General features: G+C 33.7%; 2 protein-coding genes across 3 annotated transcripts; one reads left to right on the forward strand and one right to left on the reverse strand.

The window, feature by feature from the left end:
* Window positions 1–2,446: 2,446 nt before the first annotated feature.
* Window positions 2,447–11,361, forward strand: LOC129898614 (histone-lysine N-methyltransferase, H3 lysine-9 specific SUVH6-like). Of its 2 annotated transcripts, XM_055973216.1 has the most exons (3): window positions 2,447–2,630; window positions 2,753–2,822; window positions 7,967–11,361. In XM_055973216.1, the coding sequence occupies exon 3, from the start codon at window positions 8,015–8,017 to the stop codon at window positions 11,213–11,215; it is 3,201 nt and encodes a 1,066-aa protein (XP_055829191.1). In that variant the 5' UTR covers window positions 2,447–2,630; window positions 2,753–2,822; window positions 7,967–8,014; the 3' UTR covers window positions 11,216–11,361. The 2 variants fall into 2 exon arrangements, with proteins under 2 accessions (XP_055829191.1, XP_055829192.1); XM_055973217.1 differs by lacking the exon at window positions 2,753–2,822.
* A 2,326-nt stretch (window positions 11,362–13,687) lies between these two features.
* LOC129900782 (expansin-like B1) lies at window positions 13,688–16,714 on the reverse strand. Its single transcript, XM_055975827.1, has 4 exons — window positions 16,588–16,714; window positions 16,096–16,205; window positions 14,645–14,959; window positions 13,688–14,056 (listed from the first exon to the last, which is right to left on the reverse strand). The coding sequence occupies exons 1-4, from the start codon at window positions 16,706–16,708 to the stop codon at window positions 13,856–13,858; spliced, it is 747 nt and encodes a 248-aa protein (XP_055831802.1). The 5' UTR covers window positions 16,709–16,714; the 3' UTR covers window positions 13,688–13,855.
* Window positions 16,715–18,490: the final 1,776 nt, after the last annotated feature.

Consider the following 18,490-nt stretch of genomic DNA (forward strand, 5'->3'; position numbering starts at 1 on the left):
TAATTTAGATATAAAACTCAAAAAAAATAATGATTCAAATGTATTTTTGACACTTATTTTTATATTTTATACGCAAGTTAACTTTATTGATTTAATCATATAACAATCTTTGTTGCATGGCGTAAAATAAACGCAACAAGTAGCAAATAAAATAAGAAAGTAGACGAACTATAGTTCACTATCTTTGAATTTAAACTCAAAATAATTCTACTTCTTTTTAGTAGAGTACTTATAGTCCAAATTCTTTAATAAAGTGGTACATTTTCAATCTCCATTTATAAAGATTGAAGCTAGAAAGTATTAGACACTTTAAATATAATTTTTGCAAAAATTCTTTCTTTTTCTATTTCCTTAACTATTATATTAAAATTATATATAAATAATTGATTTAAATTTTGTGCACGCTACCAATATATAATTATTAAATGTTATTTCAAAGGCATTTCTAGAATTTGATGTGTTAAAGAGTATAGCAATATAAATCGTGGGATTATTAATATCTATTTATACTATTTATTAGAATGCATCTTTATTTATACATTGATACATAAACTTTATAGAATGAATATTTGATTAAAGGGTAATGGATGTACTCTTTTATTTCCAGAGAATCAAACATAATTTTTTTTATTAAATGTACTTCTTTGTTTCCTTTTTATTAAAATAACTAAATTATATAGAATTAATTAACTTGTATGATCGATTAATCATCCATGAATAATGATTAAGAATACGTAAAATTATAAAAATACTGACTTCAAAAAAGAGATTGACTTCTAAGGGCTGGGCACGGGGTCTAAATCCCCATACAAGGGCTTAACTAGCTCATCCTACGTCCGACTAGATTGGAATGATCACTTTAAGATGGAAAAATTATCTAATGTAATTGATTATGTATTAAAATTATATTTTATATTTGTACTTTTAAATAATTATAAAATGTAGTAATATTTTGCGTTTTATAACAACTATATATGTTGATATACATATATTTAAATTGTCAGCACTACAGGCACATATTGTGTATATGCTTGGTGATGAATGAATTAATATGTAATATTTAAGGAGAGTTATTATTGTGTATGTTATTTGTAGATGATATAATATTGATTAGCGATACACAAAATGAAGTTAACGATAAATTGAAGGTTTGCAGATAAAGGTTTCAGATTAAATTGGACTAAGACAGAGTCCATAGAGTGCAAATTTAGTGATGCATCACGTGATCATGTGGAAGTAATGATTGACACATAAGTCATGCCTATCTATGAGAGAAATCTTTAAGTATCTTGGGTCAATAATTCAATGAAAAAAGAAAATCAATGAGGATGTCACATCATATTGGAGTATGGTAGGTAAAATAGAAGCTTGCATCCGATGGATTACGTAATAAGAAGGTACCACCGAGACTTAGATGAAAATTTTATAAAGTGGTTGTCAGACCAATTATATTGTATCAGGCAGAGTATAGGTCAATCAAGAATTCACAAATTCAAAAAATGAGTGTCGGAGATGATAATACATAGATGGATGTTTGGACACACTTGAAGAGATAAGATTAGGAGCAATGATATGCAAGGTAAGTAGGGAGCGCCTTCAGTAATGGACAAGATGCGAAAAATGAGGTTGAGATACTTCAGATATGTAAAAATAAGGAGCACCCCAATAAGGAGGTACGAGAGGTTGACAATGATAGTTTAAAGAGACAAAGAGGTAGGACCCAAAAAAATTGAATTGACGTGATTTAATATGACATGACTTATCTCCAGCTCACCAAGGACATGAATCTACTAGCAAATTAGTATGTAGTCAAATATCTATTTTATGTTACTATCTTATTCTTCAAATTATATTACAATATTATTTCTTTTACTTAGGTTATCATAATGATTTTTGTTATCAGTAAGTCTCCCTATTTACCATATTTTCACTATAATTTTTACTTTTGTATTTATGAAATCCTTTTATTTTCGAAAGCATTTTTCTTAACCCGAAGTTCTATAAGAAACAACCTCATACAAGATAGTGATAAGATATGCATATTCCTCACCCCCACCAACTCCCACCGTATGGATTCATACAATGTATTAGTGTATAAACAAATTAATATTGTATGTGCACACATTCAAACATTCAGTGTATATGCTATGTTTATATTTTGAAAAAAATTTAATATCTTTATTATTTGCACAAAAGAAAATCACTAGGCAACGCTATTTATGAATTTTTTTCCTTTTAAGGTCCATCCAAATACTGGACCAACCAATCTTAGCGTGTCAAATTTCAAGGTTCGCTACTCAGATTGGACTAACCCATATTGACAATTCTAGAATGGAAGAAGTGTTTAGTGCAATTTTAGGGGCCTTTTTTGCAAAAAGAAAATGACATAACAACAAAAACTGGAGGATTCAACTGCAAATATAAAGTGCCCCTATTTATTCTCAATATCTCCGTCTGTCGCCCAGACAAAATAAGGAAAGCAAACCGTTACAGAGACCAAGCAAGCAGACCATTTCCATCCATCTATCCCTAATTTCTTGCTTCCACCATGCAAACCCACTTTCAAATCCGTTGTTAATCAGAAGCCCTTCAAATTTGAATTTCATTTCTGGGTCTAGAAATCTATTACTGTAAGTTTCCTTCTTCCTCTGTTTTTTTTTTCATTCGATTATTGAATCTAACATGTATATGTAAATTTTTAATTTTCTTCAGTTTGAGATCATTATCAGTTTCCTGTTTTTTTTTTGGCCAGAATAACTAGCACTTCAACTTTTTATATAAAGTTATTTGAAGGGCAAGTTTGAAGTTCATCCTTAAAATTGGTATGCTTGTGTTCATATCTTCCTGTTATATAAATCTCTAGCATGCAAACCTTTATCTGCAATTTTTTTATTCTGTACTAACTGTAGTTTTATTGCCTTTGATATGATCGATTTTGTTTTCATTTCCCTTTTTACCCTTGTATATTTTTTTTTGATGCAAGGGTAAAAATGTAGGCTACATTTGTTTTCATTGAGATTAAGATGCATGAATATGAATGCATATGTGAATTATTAAGATGTTGTTTCTAGATCTGAACACTAATCATTGAGAGGGTTTGTTTTTCAACATCTGAATATGTATACTTTATTTATTTGTAAACATAATAAATTCACAATTTAATAAAAAGTAAAAGGTAATTTAATAATTAAAAAAAGATAAATTTAATAAAATGAAATCATTATTTGATTAAAACATGAAACAATATTTATGTTTGCTAGTGACGGTGGTGATGATTTGTAGTGGTGGTGGTGGTAATGGTTGGCGTTAGTGGCTAATAATGATAGTGGTAATAGTTGTGATGATGGAGGTGATTAGTGTTGTAGTGACTGATGTGATGGTGGTTGTTGGTTGTGATGGTGAAGTTTATTGATATTAGTAGTTAGTGGTGTTGATGGTGGTGGGGAAAGAATGTGTGGTGGTAGACGATGTGTTGGTGGTAGTTGGCGATGGTGTTAGTTGTGATGATAGAGGTGGTTGGTAGTAAGAATTAGCCGCAATGGTAGCGGTGGAGGTGGCCGCGATGCTGGTGGTAGTGGATGAAATTATAATAATGGAGGTTGTAGGTGTGGTAGCGACTAATAGTAGTGGTTGGCAGTAGTGGTGGTTGCCAGTGGTGGTTTGGTTGTGATGGCTGGTGGTAGTGGATGAAATTATAATAATGGAGGTTGTAGGTGCAGTAGCGACTAATAGTAGTGGTGGTTTGGTGTGATGGCTGGTGGTTCACTACTATAATTATAGTGGTGGTTATGATGACAAAGATGGTTAGTGTTGTGATGAGTGGTTGTGGATAGAGTGGTGGTGAAAATTATTCAAACAAAAATACCTCTTAATGATATTAAGAATTTGTTCAAGATCTTAATGCCTCTTAATGATATTAAGAATTTGTTCAAGATCTTAATGATTAAGACCTATTTAGATCAAATAAGTGATTAAATCTTAATATAAACAAATGCACTTAATGGCCTACGGTTTGAGCCATTTAGATTCAGACCTCCATCAAGTGCAAACAAATGAGGCATTTCATAAGCTACACTATTTAAATCTGCTAGGAGCAAGAACTCCATTTCTTTGAGCTCATCTTCCCATATTAGCAAATTTGCTTCATGTCTGTGACATTTGTTTGCCAAGAAAATCTGCACACTAATTTACTTCTCTCTTGATGTGGATAATTGTTTCCTTGTTGACTTTTGGCAGGTATTTGCAATCTTCAATAATATCTCTCAGAGGATAACTTTATATGTCATCTTCATTGGGCAATTTGTTTCCACTTCTTACTTTTAATATCCCATTGCCTTTGCTAATTGTAGCCCTTGTTTGATGCTCCATGAGGCTTGAGATATGTCACGTCTTACTTCTTAATATCCCAATATTCACTTTCCTCGAATATGTATAGATAGTCCTCCAAAAGCAGCATCTCCCCTTTGGTGGATCTTCACACTTCCATCAATATTCAATTTAATCTTTTCTGAGGAGACCAAGTGATTAGTTTAACTTCTTTAGATATTGAAGTTTGTCGAGGAAATACTTCAACAATTTTCCTAGCATAATCTCTAATATATTGCTTATAAGATCTTTAGGTAGACATTTCTTTTCAATCAAATTTCTTTTTCTTTCTTTTCATATATGCCACATAATTGAAAATACAAGTGTAACACTACAGGTCATACTAAATTTTCCATTACCTGTTCCAGTCCAAGTTACCTTACTTGCAAAGATAAAATGGTGTTTATGTTAGATGGGTTAAGGAAATAATCTAGAGGAGATATTCCATTCTCCTTCTAACAACACATCAGAGACTTTAACTTAAACAGATGTATCAAGTTGGTTCGCATCAACATTAACTTTGACGAGTACCCTCGTTGAAATAAAACTGACTAATCCATATATATTACCACTTCTATCCTTTCGCATGCCATATAGGTGCATATGTCCTAATAACAGGACTTATTCACACATGCTACAAATATCTGTGACCACATCACCAATCAAGCCAAAAGTTGACTAAACTTGTATGACCCGAATTCCATTTGACGCCCTCAAGCAAAACATCCTTGGCTTTGATAGTACCAGAAATAGGATACATTTTGCTTAGGTAACCGGTTGGATATAAGTTGATCTTGAACGTTCTTACTCCTTACTCCTGATCACATTAGTCACAAGATCATTTGAGTTCATTGCCAATTCGAAACAAAATTTCATAAGCATTGCAAAATTGGTTTCTCTACACCTAATACCAAAACCACCTTTCCTTTTGTCCTTACAGGTAGTGTTCCAATTGCCTAGGTGTACTTTCCTTTTGCCCTTACAGGTAGTGTTCCAATTGCCTAGGTGTACTTTCTTTTTCTGCATTGTTTCACCTCATAGGAAATTCCTCTTAATTCCATCTATCTTCATACACACCATCTATTTTCATATACACCTCAACTGGAAGAGCATTTGCAAACATCACATATGTGAGTAAGGCATTTACCATAGAGTTGATCATAGTGGTTCTACCAACAACAAATGAAAGTTTGACATACCGAAATGGTTTGTTAAAGGAATCCATATTCTATAACTAATAGTAAGAGCATTACCTCAAGAGATGTTTGGAGAGACATATAGGGTGTGTGTTTGGAGAGACATATAGGGTGTGTTCGGTATGAAGGATTTTTAAATTTTCCATGTTCAGAAAATTTTAAAATCATTTTATCTAGAAAAACAAGTTCCTTAGAAATGAGGAAAATGATTTTCCTAGTGAAAGTAGAGAAAACAAGTTTCACAAGTGGCATTCCACATCGATTGTGCCATCCCCACCCTCCAATACACTTCATCTTCACCTACACTCTCGTAGCCCCTATCGCCGCCACACACTCACACACTCCAACCCCACATACCATAGTATTTGTCTCAGGATATTTTTTTTGGTTCCATACCGAACACAAGAAAATAAGTAATATTTTCCTAAAATCATTTTCCAAGAAAACATCTTCCATGAAAACATTTTCTTTCATATCAAACATGTCCATAATTTAAATTTAGAGAATAAATGGAATGATTTGACATGACACAAAATTCATCAAGTGTCTCTTTGATTATATTACAGCTTTCTCAGAGGCCTTGGAAAAAACATAAGGTCTAATGTTAGGTCCATCCCTAGAAACATTAATACCAACCCATCCTTATCTAAATTTCTTGCAATGATCATATTCAACAATCTTTCCATGCCTTACACAAATAGATAAGGCGATAGAGGGTCACCCTGCCTAATCCTCTACCACTTCGTTTTCATGGATATGAATTTACCGCAACTTGTTTGTGGTTCTTTTTTAGTCTTGTCGTATAGTCTTGACTCCCAAGTTCTTATTGCTTAATCTTGTAACATATTTTTTCGGCTGAATACATTGATAACCCCTTAAACTTGCCAATAAATTTTATTTAAATACTCGAACTATGACTTGTTTCAATTGAGCACTTGAACACATGACATACCGTTTGTACTAGACACTTCTGCATCAAATTTTTGAATTTTTGTGCATGTGTTCTTAAACGTCCATTATGTAGTCATATAAAATATGTCACGTCCTTTAACTATATAGATCAACATCAATTGAAACAGGCCTGAGGTTTTACGGCTTATTGAGGATAATGTGTATAGCTAAAGGAGGTGACTTATTTTAAGTGGTTAACTTATCTAAATGAAATTTACGAACAAATTTAATTGCCTAAAATATTCAGCCACTTTTTTTCTCTGTAACATATGTGTTTTGTATGACGGAAAATGTTGTTATGAAAAATGCTTTCGACGAAAATAAGTTTTGTTTCTCGGTATTTGATTGGTGGCAGGAAAATATTTTCCTAGAAGTACTTAAGATTAATAAAAATATCAATAAAATGGATAAGTATTGATGAAATTTTCAATATTGAAATTTGATAAAAATGTCTTAAGTGGTTGGATCAAGTGATATTGAGAAAGAGTTTGGATAGATGTAAAGGAAATTGATATGTGAAGGAAATTCCCTTTGATAGGAAATTTTTCATTGGAAAAGATTTTCCAATGATCAAACACCAGAAAATGAATGAATGGTGGGCCTTTAAAGTCCACCACATCCAAGAGATGAATGTTGCAAAAATGTATATGCTAAGATGGATGTGCAGTCAGTAGACAAGATGGAAAATGACATCGTTCAACAGAATGTGCAAGTAGCACAAATAGAGTAGACAATGAGAGAAGGTAACTTGATATGGTTTGATCATGGCCTACATCAACCTCTAGATACACCTATTCATAGGTATATTACCACGTAAAGGATTAAAGGAAGAGGAGGTAGATCTAAAATCACGTGGAAGTTGTCTCGCAAGAGCTACAATCTCTTGAAATTCATGCGGATCTAGCAAAATAATGGCACAATGGAAGAAAAGATTTGTATATGTGATATCAATTAGCTGAGACTTTTAGCCATGCCAGCCCCTCCCCCAAATTAGTTGAGATTAAGTTTTGGTCATGCTAGTACGTTTACTTTAGGCGAAGAAAAAAATTTGTATCGGTGTTATCAATTAGATGAGATTAAATTTTGGTCATGTTAGTACGTTTACTTTAGTTCCAATATTTGCTAGGAGTTTTTACTTCTTAGTCTTGTTAGAGACTTATACTCCTGTAGAAATCATAGACAACTTCTAGTGCTAATGATTAAATTTTCATAATATTGGACTGAGATGGACATTAATTGAGCAATATGGATGGTGATGATTTATATAGCCTAGTTGCTTGGGATTGACACCTAATTGTTGCTCTTGCAAAAACTAGAAAATGACTTCTTTTGCAGTATAGTTCCTGTCATACTAAACATGTGCATCTTTTAGGCCAAAGGGGAAATAGATATGTTTGAAAGTGTTTCATCTCATTCGTGATTTATCTCTACTAAAGAAAATGTCTTCTTTTCAGTTTTAGGATTCTTAACGGTCAAGAGGATTTCTCTTTAGTTGGTCAAGGATGGCATCAGTGTCTAATGATGGGTTATCCAATGAGAGCGTGAAGAAGCGGCTGTTGGAAAATGGTTGCCACTCCTCATATTTGGGCATTATACCAAAATATAAAATTCGAAAAGTCTCAGCAGTGCGAGATTTTCCTCCAGGGTGTGGTAAAATTTCTCCGAAAGTTGATTTGAATCATGATCAAAATGCTGTAGTGTCCAACAATATTGAAGATATGGCTAACACTATATTGGTCGATGGTATTAAAGAGTCTAACATTGAGACCAAATCACAGTCTGTTGAGGTGGTGAACTGTCTAGTTAACTTGGAAAATCAAGAAAAAATGGATAGGTTAGCAGGGAAAGTGGTAGCGACAAACATGAGTGCAATAGCAAATGGGGTGGGAGAAAAAATAAGTGACAAAAAATCAATAGGAGTTGAGTTGCCGAAAGATATCAAAACTAGTGAAATGGAGCTTTCCAAGGGAACTGAAGACATTCAGTATGACATTTCAGTGAAGGAAGTTGATGAGCAGGGTATACCTTTGGTTGAAAATGTGGGTAGTGGGCACAAGACACCTGTTAGTGAAATCAAAATGTTCTCACCACCTCAGCAGCTCATCAGTGCTACGGAACATACCTCCTCCTTGCCAAAGAATAAGTACCGCAAAAGAAGAGTATCCGCTGTTCGAGACTTCCCTCCATTTTGTGGAACAAATGCTCCTAAGCCAACTGAGCAGAACTGTTTTGGTGTTACTGAAGAAAGCAAGGATGTGGCCGGGCTCAGTAAGGAAGTTACAAGGAATGAAGTAATTGAGACATTGAGAGATGTTACAGACACTGGGGCATTGCAAGAGAAGTTGATTGGAAGTGAGAATGCTGATTCTCTGAAAGAGAGGGACGTTTCTAGTCCAAAAGATAGGGAGTTGGAACAAATAACGATGGTTCAGACTGTAGAACAGGAAGGCATCCAATGTGATTATGATGGAAGAAGTCAGGTGGAAAGAACTGTGGTTATGCCTGAGATAATGATGAAAAAAGAGAGTGATGCAGGAGTTGTGGAGAAGGAGACACTGGTATATTCAGAGAAAGAAAGTGAAAAGTCTATTACTGCAAGTATTGCTCTTGGTTCTGGAAATGAAAAGCCAATTACAAAAGGTGCTAAGCCATATTGTCCACTGAAGCAAGGGAAGCAAAAGCGATTAGATGACCCTGTGAGTGGAAATGAAATTGTTGTCTCACAGGTCAAAAGTCATTTGAAAAAGACTGCAGTCAATGCTTTTGGTTCTGGACATGAAGTGGTTAAGCCAATTGTGCAAGGTCTGATGGCCGAGCCATACTGTCCATGGAGGCAGGGAGAGCGAACTAGTTTAGACTCTGGAAACCAAGTTGAGAAGGATGATTTGTCTTGGCGCAAGAAAGCCAAAGCTGTTGCCAGAAAAAGTAATCCTAGAGGTAAGAAAAAATCAGCTTCTGTTGGTGAAGCTACTGATGGACTTTCAAGTGCATTAGTTGTGTTCGATGACGAAGGATCTGGTTTATGGGCTGCCAGCAACGATGGAGCTTCTAGTTTGAATAGGGAAGCTGTACATGAAGATTCTCCCATTCAACGAGGTCAATGTGACTTTGATGTGACCCTACCACCTTTTGGTCCAAACAGTTCCAGTCATGGTGATGCCCGTACTAAAGTTAGAGAGACTCTTCGTCTGTTTCAGGGTATCTGTAGAAAGCTTTTGCAAGGTGAAGAATCAAAGTCAAAACCTGAAGAAGCAAAATTGAAGCAGGGGCCAAACAGAATTGATCTTCATGCAGCAAAAATCATCAAAGCTAAAGGAAAAGAAGTTAACACGGGTCAGCACATACTCGGAGAAGTTCCTGGAGTTGAAGTAGGGGATGAGTTCCAATACAGGGTGGAACTTGCTATTGTGGGGGTTCATCGCCTATATCAGGCTGGTATAGATTACATGAAGCAAGGAGGTATGCTGATCGCGATTAGTATTGTTTCTTCAGGGGTCTATGATGACGGCCTGGAAGATGCTGATGTGTTGATTTATTCTGGGCAAGGGGGAAATGTGGTAGGTAAGACCAAAACCCCTGAGGATCAGAAACTGGAAAGAGGTAATTTAGCTTTGAAGAATAGTATATCAGTAAAGAATCCTGTTCGGGTGATTCGTGGATCTAAGGAGACCAAGACCTCTGAATCCGTGGATGGTAAAGGTAAGATAGTGACAACATATGTTTATGATGGGTTGTACACTGTTGAGAATTATTGGACAGAACAAGGGACAAAGGGTAAGATGGTTTTTATGTTTAAGTTGGTGAGAATTCCTGGGCAACCAGAGCTTGCTTGGAAAGAAGTAAAGTCATCGAAAAAGTCCAAAGTGCGCCATGGTGTTTGTGTCCACGACGTTACAGATGGAAAGGAGACACTCGCGATAAGTGCTGTGAACACAATTGATGGTGAGAAACCTCCACCATTCAATTACATCAAGAAGATTATATATCCTGACTGGTTCCAGCCTTCTCCTTTTAAAGGTTGTGATTGTGTTGGGAGATGTTCTGATTCCAAGAGGTGCTCATGTGCAGTTAAAAATGGAGGCGAGATCCCATACAACCGTAATGGGGCAATTGTTGAAGTGAAGCCTCTTGTATATGAATGTGGTCCTCATTGTAAATGTCCCCCCTCTTGCTACAATAGAGTCAGCCAACATGGTATTAAAGTTCCACTTGAGATCTTTAAGACAAATTCGAGGGGCTGGGGTGTGAGATCTCTAACATCTATTCCTTCAGGAACCTTTATATGTGAGTATGTAGGAGAACTTCTTGAAGACAAGGAAGCTGAACGAAGAATTGGTAGTGACGAGTACCTTTTTGATATTGGGCAGAACTATAGTGATTGTTCTGTGAACTCTGCCGGACAAGCAGAATTAAGTGAGGTAGTAGATGAGGGTTATACAATTGATGCAGCTCAGTGTGGAAATATCGGGCGATTTATCAATCATAGTTGTTCACCTAATTTGTATGCACAAAGCGTTCTCTATGATCATGAAGATAAGAAAATGCCTCATATCATGCTTTTTGCAGCAGATAACATTCCTCCTTTGGGGGAGCTCAGTTATCATTACAATTATTCCGTGGATCAAGTACATGACTCCAATGGAAATATCAAGGTGAAGAAATGCTTTTGTGGATCTTCAGAGTGTAGTGGTAGGATGTACTAGGGGTTTGTAAAGCTCTCTTTCAAGTTGAGGTGAAAAATTGCTCATATTTGATGTAAGAATTTTCACTGCAATTTATTCGCCCTCCTTACTTTTATGTATGCATTTGAACGGAATGATATGTACTATATATTTTCCCTTCCCATTCATGAATCAGGATGCATTAGTGTTTGTATCTATCTCCTCTTTTCCTATTGCAAAGAAAGTCTACTACATTGTGGGCGAAAAAGTATTGGGAGAGATGATTAGATAGGACATGACGCAATTTCATATTATCGAGGACATGACTCTAGATAGAAAGGAGTGGAGGTCGAAGGTTAGTAGGGGTAGAGTGTTGTCTTACTTGCGAAGGTTTAGGCTTGTTCGTGCCTGTCATGCACTTGAAGTTCTTGCTTTTGGTGTCTATCGCCGTATGTTGTTTATTGTGTTTCGATTACCACACTATTTTGTTGTTATTGCTTCTTTTGACAACTCTACACTGCTTTTCTTATTTAGAAGCTATGCTTTCTTCGTTGCCTTATTTATCGTTTTCTTCTTCTTTTACTTGAGTTTGACGCATTTGAGCTGTTCAAGTGTCTTTCGAAAATAGCCTTTCTATCTCCACGAGATAGTGATAAGGTGTGCGTACACTCTACCCTCTTCAGACCTCACTTAGTGGGATTTTAGTGGGTATGTTGTTGTGCATGCTGATTTTGCATGGAAAGAGAGGTTTGTTCAGGGAGGCTCATAAGCTTCCTTAGTCAGGACTGATTTTGCATTTCCAATAGGTTCTTTTATGAACTTGAAGAACTTGTTGCCTTTGTTGACATACAATTTGTGTAGCTATATGTGTCGTCTTATTGAAAGTGTGTATATTCAAGCAAAATCAAAGGCAAGTACTAGGGGTGTACATGGATCGGGTTGGTTCAGATTTTTTACAAACCAAACCAAACCATTTGTGTCAGGTTATTAAATTTATAAACCAAATCAAATCAATAAAAGTTGGGTTTTTCGATATCAATTTTTCTCGAGTTTTTCGGATTTTTTTGGGTTTCTCGGGTTTTTCATAGTATCTAATAAAAATCACAGAATAGTGCTTCTTAAAAAGAGTTCTAGTACAAAATATCAACATATAAGATTGAGGCAGAACACTGTTTGAAGTTTTAACTTTATAATATAACTTTATAAGATGGGCTTTTTTGTATATTATTTAGAGGAAAAATTACTTGATTGAGTGTTTTTTAAAAATTAATTATCGATTTTAGCGATATTTTTTATTTATTACCATTTATAGCAATATATAACAATACTATGATAAATCTACACTTGTATTAAAAGTGAATTATGCATACAATATAAATGTATTATAAGTGTTTTAAACTATATATTATGTTTGTGTAGTAAGAAACTAACATAATGTATTATAAATCTATTAAAATATGTGATAAATGTATTATCCATCTATAAAATTTGTATTATATATGTTTTATAAATAGTTCTCTGCAATATGTATTAAAATTGTATTATAAGTGTTCACTGAAAAAAAATATTTATTGCTATAAATGGTAAATATTTTCTTAATATTGTATATTTATGTAAGTTTCTCATATTTAGATGGGTTTTTCAAGTCCAAATCTAAATGTAAGAAAGAAAACAAAAATTATGAAAAAATTTTAAAAAATATTTATAAATTATATTTTAATAAATATTTTTATGTATAACATAATTTAAAAGTAGTATATCTATAATCGGGTCGGTTTGGGTTCGGTTTGACTTTTTTTAGTTAAAACCAAACCAACCCTATAATGATCGAGTTTTTTTTCCAAACACCAAACCAATTCAAACCAAACCACTAGTTGGATTTTTTTTCCGGTTTGGTTCGGTTTGTCGGTTTGGTGCGGTTTATCGGTTTGACCTGTACAGCCCTAACAAGCACCATACTTCTTGAATCAGTCCCTGCTCTCTATTTTGGTGTCGTTACTGCTTTCATTCTCCATATTTTCTTTTTCAAACTACTTTGAAATGCTTTATTTAAACAACGGGTCTATCGGAAATAACCTCTTATCTCTATGAGGTCGGAGTAAGGTTAGTGTACGTTCTATCCTCTTCAGGCTCCATTTGTGTGATTACACTGGTTATGTTGTTATTGTTGTTAACAATTACTTCAGTAATGGAAAGAAAGATTTGTTTCAAATCCTAGTGCTGCTGCAAAATCTAACCATGCTAGAATGGATGATATAGTCTTCCAACTTTAGTAGTTGCAACTACATTCAGTACTTAAATGTTTGATCCACAGCTGATCCCCTGATATTATGGTCTACATATCTATTTCTAGACTGGAAACAGCAGTGGATAAACCACATCTGATTACTAAGTTGAATCCACTGCTAAGGTAATAACATTTTACATACTACTATAGTATATTTTACCTCTACTAGAGAACTATGTACACGAATTTAAGGATTTAAGCCGTGATAAATCAACAACGTCAGTTGAAACAAACAGCAGTAAAGAAGTTTATTAGTAATACTATATAGTATTAGAGAACAAAGTACAGGAGGTGATCCCTAATATGCAACTAATCTAAAATTTATTTTGTAAACTGATAGCTGATACATCACCAAGTAGCACTAATAATTCATTAAAGGGTAATATTACTTTTGTTTAAGAGAGCTGAATGTCTGTCTCAATAGTGATCCCAGCTTTCCATTCAGCAGGGATTACAGCCTTATCTGACTCCACCCATTTGGTCTCAGCACCAGCACTTGTGAGGAACCTCACCTTAAGTTCACCACTTGGTGGGTTCGATAGGTCGAATACCGCTCCATAAGATCTCCTCATTGTTATCCATTCTTTTGTTTCCTCCTGCATCAACATATATATAGTGGTAATTCATGTTTTCCAAGATAGGGCTCCCAACATCACAAAATACTTGAAAGTCGGCAGAGGTGAATTCAGCATTTTAGTTAAATTTCTAATGAGTTTCAATATTCTACAAGTTAATTTTATGACTTTTAGTTCGATGATCATCCCTGAAATTAAATCCTTAAGCCAACCTCGTTTACCATGCATCTATAGAGCTCATATGGGGATAATATACACTATAGCTAGAGCTTCGGTTATGGATTCAGTAGAGTCCAGTACCTTTAACCGAAATCTTGTATTTGTCTAAAAAGATTCATTGAATATGTACTATTTATTAATTTAGAACCAAGTAATTACATAAAACAGAATAGAGTCTAGAATGGGTGGAGATAGGTGGCACAAGTGGTTTATTTGAAAACCATCTCCGCCGAAAGATTATACTCTCTATACATAAGGACAAAATTATTGTTTATGTATATAGATGATCATTTGACTTCTTCATGTATTTAGTTTCATGAAAATTCTGATTGCTCAACGATAAATGGAGCCCAAAAATGATGTATGTTAATATGGTAAAAAGAGACGAACCTCGTAGACTTCGACAGAAAGAATGTCAGTGGCACCACCTTGGTTCATAACAACAATAGCAAGGTAGTTAGGGTACTTGCTATGTTCTTGGACTTTAACCATGAGATTACCTCCATTATATTTGCAAGAAACTCTACGATATTCTACTTCAACCACTCCTTTGGCAAACAGGTGCTGAGACATATTAGGCTGCTTTGCCATTTTAGCATAGGCACGGGTGCTGAGAATAAAGTCTGTTCCATGCCCTTCTCCATTGTCAGTCACAACTACTTTTGTGCCCTCATCACTGCACAATGCCCTGTCCTTGCACCTTACCTGTAGATTTTACTATGTTAATTAGTGCTACTCCAATAAATACATTGAGTACTTTTAACTATTATTCATCAACGGAGTGAAGAATTTTTACATATACTACCACATAATATTATATGTAACAGATAATTTGCTTTATTTTCAAGATTACAGATCCTACTTTTATAAAAGTTATATTCGGTTAAATCAGCTCAAAGACACTCTTAACATGGTGTGATATTATTCGTTTTGGGCCAAGTCAGCACGATTTTCCTTAAAAGGCCTCACACAATTAAGAGATTCGCCATTTATATGTAGTTTTTCAATCTTTTCAGCTATCAATATGAGACTTTATTCGCACATTCAAGAAATTACTGATAGATATGTCTTTTTTAATAAGAACAATAATTTATACTACTAATATATCTAAGTTAAACACAAGTGCATTTTATTTCACGTGACTTTTTTCCTTTGCGTGCGTTTCCTCAATCCTTCATGTGAAGAAGTATTGGTTTTTGAAAGAGTTGAACTTCTACGTATAGAGAGTGTAATTTTATTTATATAATACCATCAAATTAAAATCACCTAAAACATGTAACTATATATCTCTAGTAAGCATAATTCGGTAATTTAAAAGGCAAAGCAAATAACTTGCTATAAATTAAAAAATATTGATAGTATATATAAAGTTTTTTACGCTATTAGTAGTATTTACGTAATGCCATTAATTTGAATATTTTTTACTTTTCCGTGTAAACAAAATAAATAAAGTAATTAAAGTAATGCTTCATTATTTCACGAAAGATCGCTCTCTATTGAGAAGCCAATTATATTCAGGAATACAACTAAAAAATATGTAGAAGATAAAATGATGAGTAGGCTAGAGAAGGATCAAAAGATCCATTCTTGATATATCAAAGGAATAAAATTTTGTAATTATTTAGGGTTTTGATTATGTGAAAACACTAAATCTTCTAATTAATTTTGTTGAAAAATAATCTAAAGTGACTTTAGTTTTAATAGTAATCTAATTTATAATGTTTGGATATTAGGGAAAGATTGTTCCTAATCTTAATGAGGTCATTTATGACTGCGCGTTCCTAATCTTAATGAGGTCATTTATGACTGCGCGTAGATTAGGAAAGAAGGATTTAGATAACCTGGTAGCAAGCTCCACACGCAGCTCCATTTTTGTAAAGGCGCTTGGAGGCTGCACAAACTTCGCCACTATTCACATCTTTGCCATAGTCTCCGTAGCCACAAGCTCCACCTGATTTAAATTATGTGCAGTTAAATCTTAAAATTTGATATTAACTCAATTTTAAGGAGAATGTCCATTAGGGTAACTTTTATTTTCATTTTATGTTACACAGTCCGTTTCAAAAGTAGTGATGGATGATATTAATCAATTTTATCTGAAAGCTGATATCAATTTGATGATTTTTAGAAATAAAGTTTAATTTTGGCGTGGAGAAGTCACATGATAACTTAAATTATGTACCCACTAAAACATTGAATTTAAGATCAACATAATCTATTTTTTAAAAGTTTAAAGCAGGGAAATATATATGTAACAAAATTAGGAGATCATGACACATAAATTTAAATAAAATTTGACAATGTCATTTTGGTAGGTGTAAAAAAGAGCATACTTGGTGTCCCCATGCCATCTGGGGTGCTGTAATAGGAAACTCTTGAAACATAATTATTGCTGTAGCATAGCGTAGGCAAGAGCAAAACAATGAAGAATAAAGTGTTTTTGAGAAAAACCATATTATTTTTTTGTGTCTTTAGATAAAAAGGTATAGCCAAAGCACAAGAATTACAATGAGAATTGTAGTGAAGAATTTGTATGAATTTATAGGTGTGAGCTAAATAGGAATATCGACGTTTGCTGCCACATTTCTATTTCCACTATGGACAGTGGAAACCAGATGTAAACGAAAGAAAAGTTAGAAACAAAATTAACCTGATGACACACAATTACACTAATCATTTATCAGTGAACATCTTAATTAAACCTGGAAAGAACCAAAGTATATGATCTTTCTTTCTTCCAGATTTTTCATCAAGAGATAAGAAGGAGAGCACTTAAAAGAATATACCTAATTGGCAACAGTTTTGAAGACCATTAATAAATCTCGACTTACTTAATCCACAATTGTCCTATACAAATACTTATTAATTAAAGAACTTACTCTCTATAATTTGTGATTTTTTTGGAGGCTAATTACTCTATCCTTAATCCTAGCTCACGCTTATATCATATATATTTCCTTATAGAGGCATTACGAAATTTCATAAACTCATTGGATATTTATAAAGAGGTCAAAGCATCAAATACTGTCTTGTTAAAGCCGTTGTCCGATATTCCTAGTGATCAAATACATCTCAAGAAGGTCCAAATCATGGGGAAAATTCGGAGAGAAGAATCAAGGGAGTAGCATAATTGTACTCATAAATATTCAACAATAAAATCTCAAATTCATATTTTATTTGTGATTACAATTTATTTTTCTATCACTTTAAAATTTATTACAAACAACATTACGAGTTCAATATAACACTATAGCTTGATCAACACAAATCTAATTTCTGTTAGAAGATTTTTGTTACACTATAACTTAATCAACACTGCTGTTAGAGATTTTTGTTGGTTTGAAAAGGTAAAGTTATTTTATTGTAAATTCCATTTTAATTTCTGTTCCTTTCAATTTTAGGTTGAGTACTTAATTAGTTATGTACATCTAATAATTCTTGGATCTCTTCAAGTACTTTCAATAAAATTACAATTGCAAATTCCACTATACTATAAGAGGGAGTTGAACACACAGGAGGTCATGCTTGGAATTTCGAGGGAAAATTGATCATTTTTATAAAAATGAAATAATATAATCGGCCTAAAATGAGTTTCACTGTAGATGCCACGGAAAATCATCGCTCACACGATATACTTCTGCTCTCTAATATTTTTTCTCTCTATCTTGATTACGAAATGAGCAAGAGTGCTATATTTGTAGAAAAAATTTGTCCTTATGATGTCATCAGTGACATCACGAAAAAATAAATATTTCAAACTTTGGTAGGTTTATTGGTGAGATGTGATTTGACAAAAATGATGATTTGTTGGTTGTTGAGATTTGTCAACTACCAAATCCACAATTTTGACTCTCTAATTTTTAAATCTTGCAACAAAGTAAAAAAATATTATTGCATGAAATGGACCCCTACACTAAACGAGTCCTTAAAGATGGTTGGTAGAAGGGATAAGAGATAGTAATTAAGAATAAAATATAGAATTGTTTTATTTTGTGTTTGGTTATGTGTGTTAGTTAATCTCAAAATTATTTATTGCAACATATATATACTACAATAATGGAATAACTTATCTCATGGATATTCAAATCTAAGATAATAGTAATGCGCTCTGTGTAAGTTGAAGGCACCAGATATCGATTGCACATATATTTTTGGGGTGTGTGACATACTTATAGAAATTTCTCAAGACCTTGCTGAAATTGATTATTATTAGTTTATGTTTTATTGAACCACAAT

The sequence above is a fragment of the Solanum dulcamara genome, chromosome 8, assembly GCF_947179165.1.
Source record: "Solanum dulcamara chromosome 8, daSolDulc1.2, whole genome shotgun sequence".
NCBI classification, from domain to species: domain Eukaryota; kingdom Viridiplantae; phylum Streptophyta; class Magnoliopsida; order Solanales; family Solanaceae; genus Solanum; species Solanum dulcamara.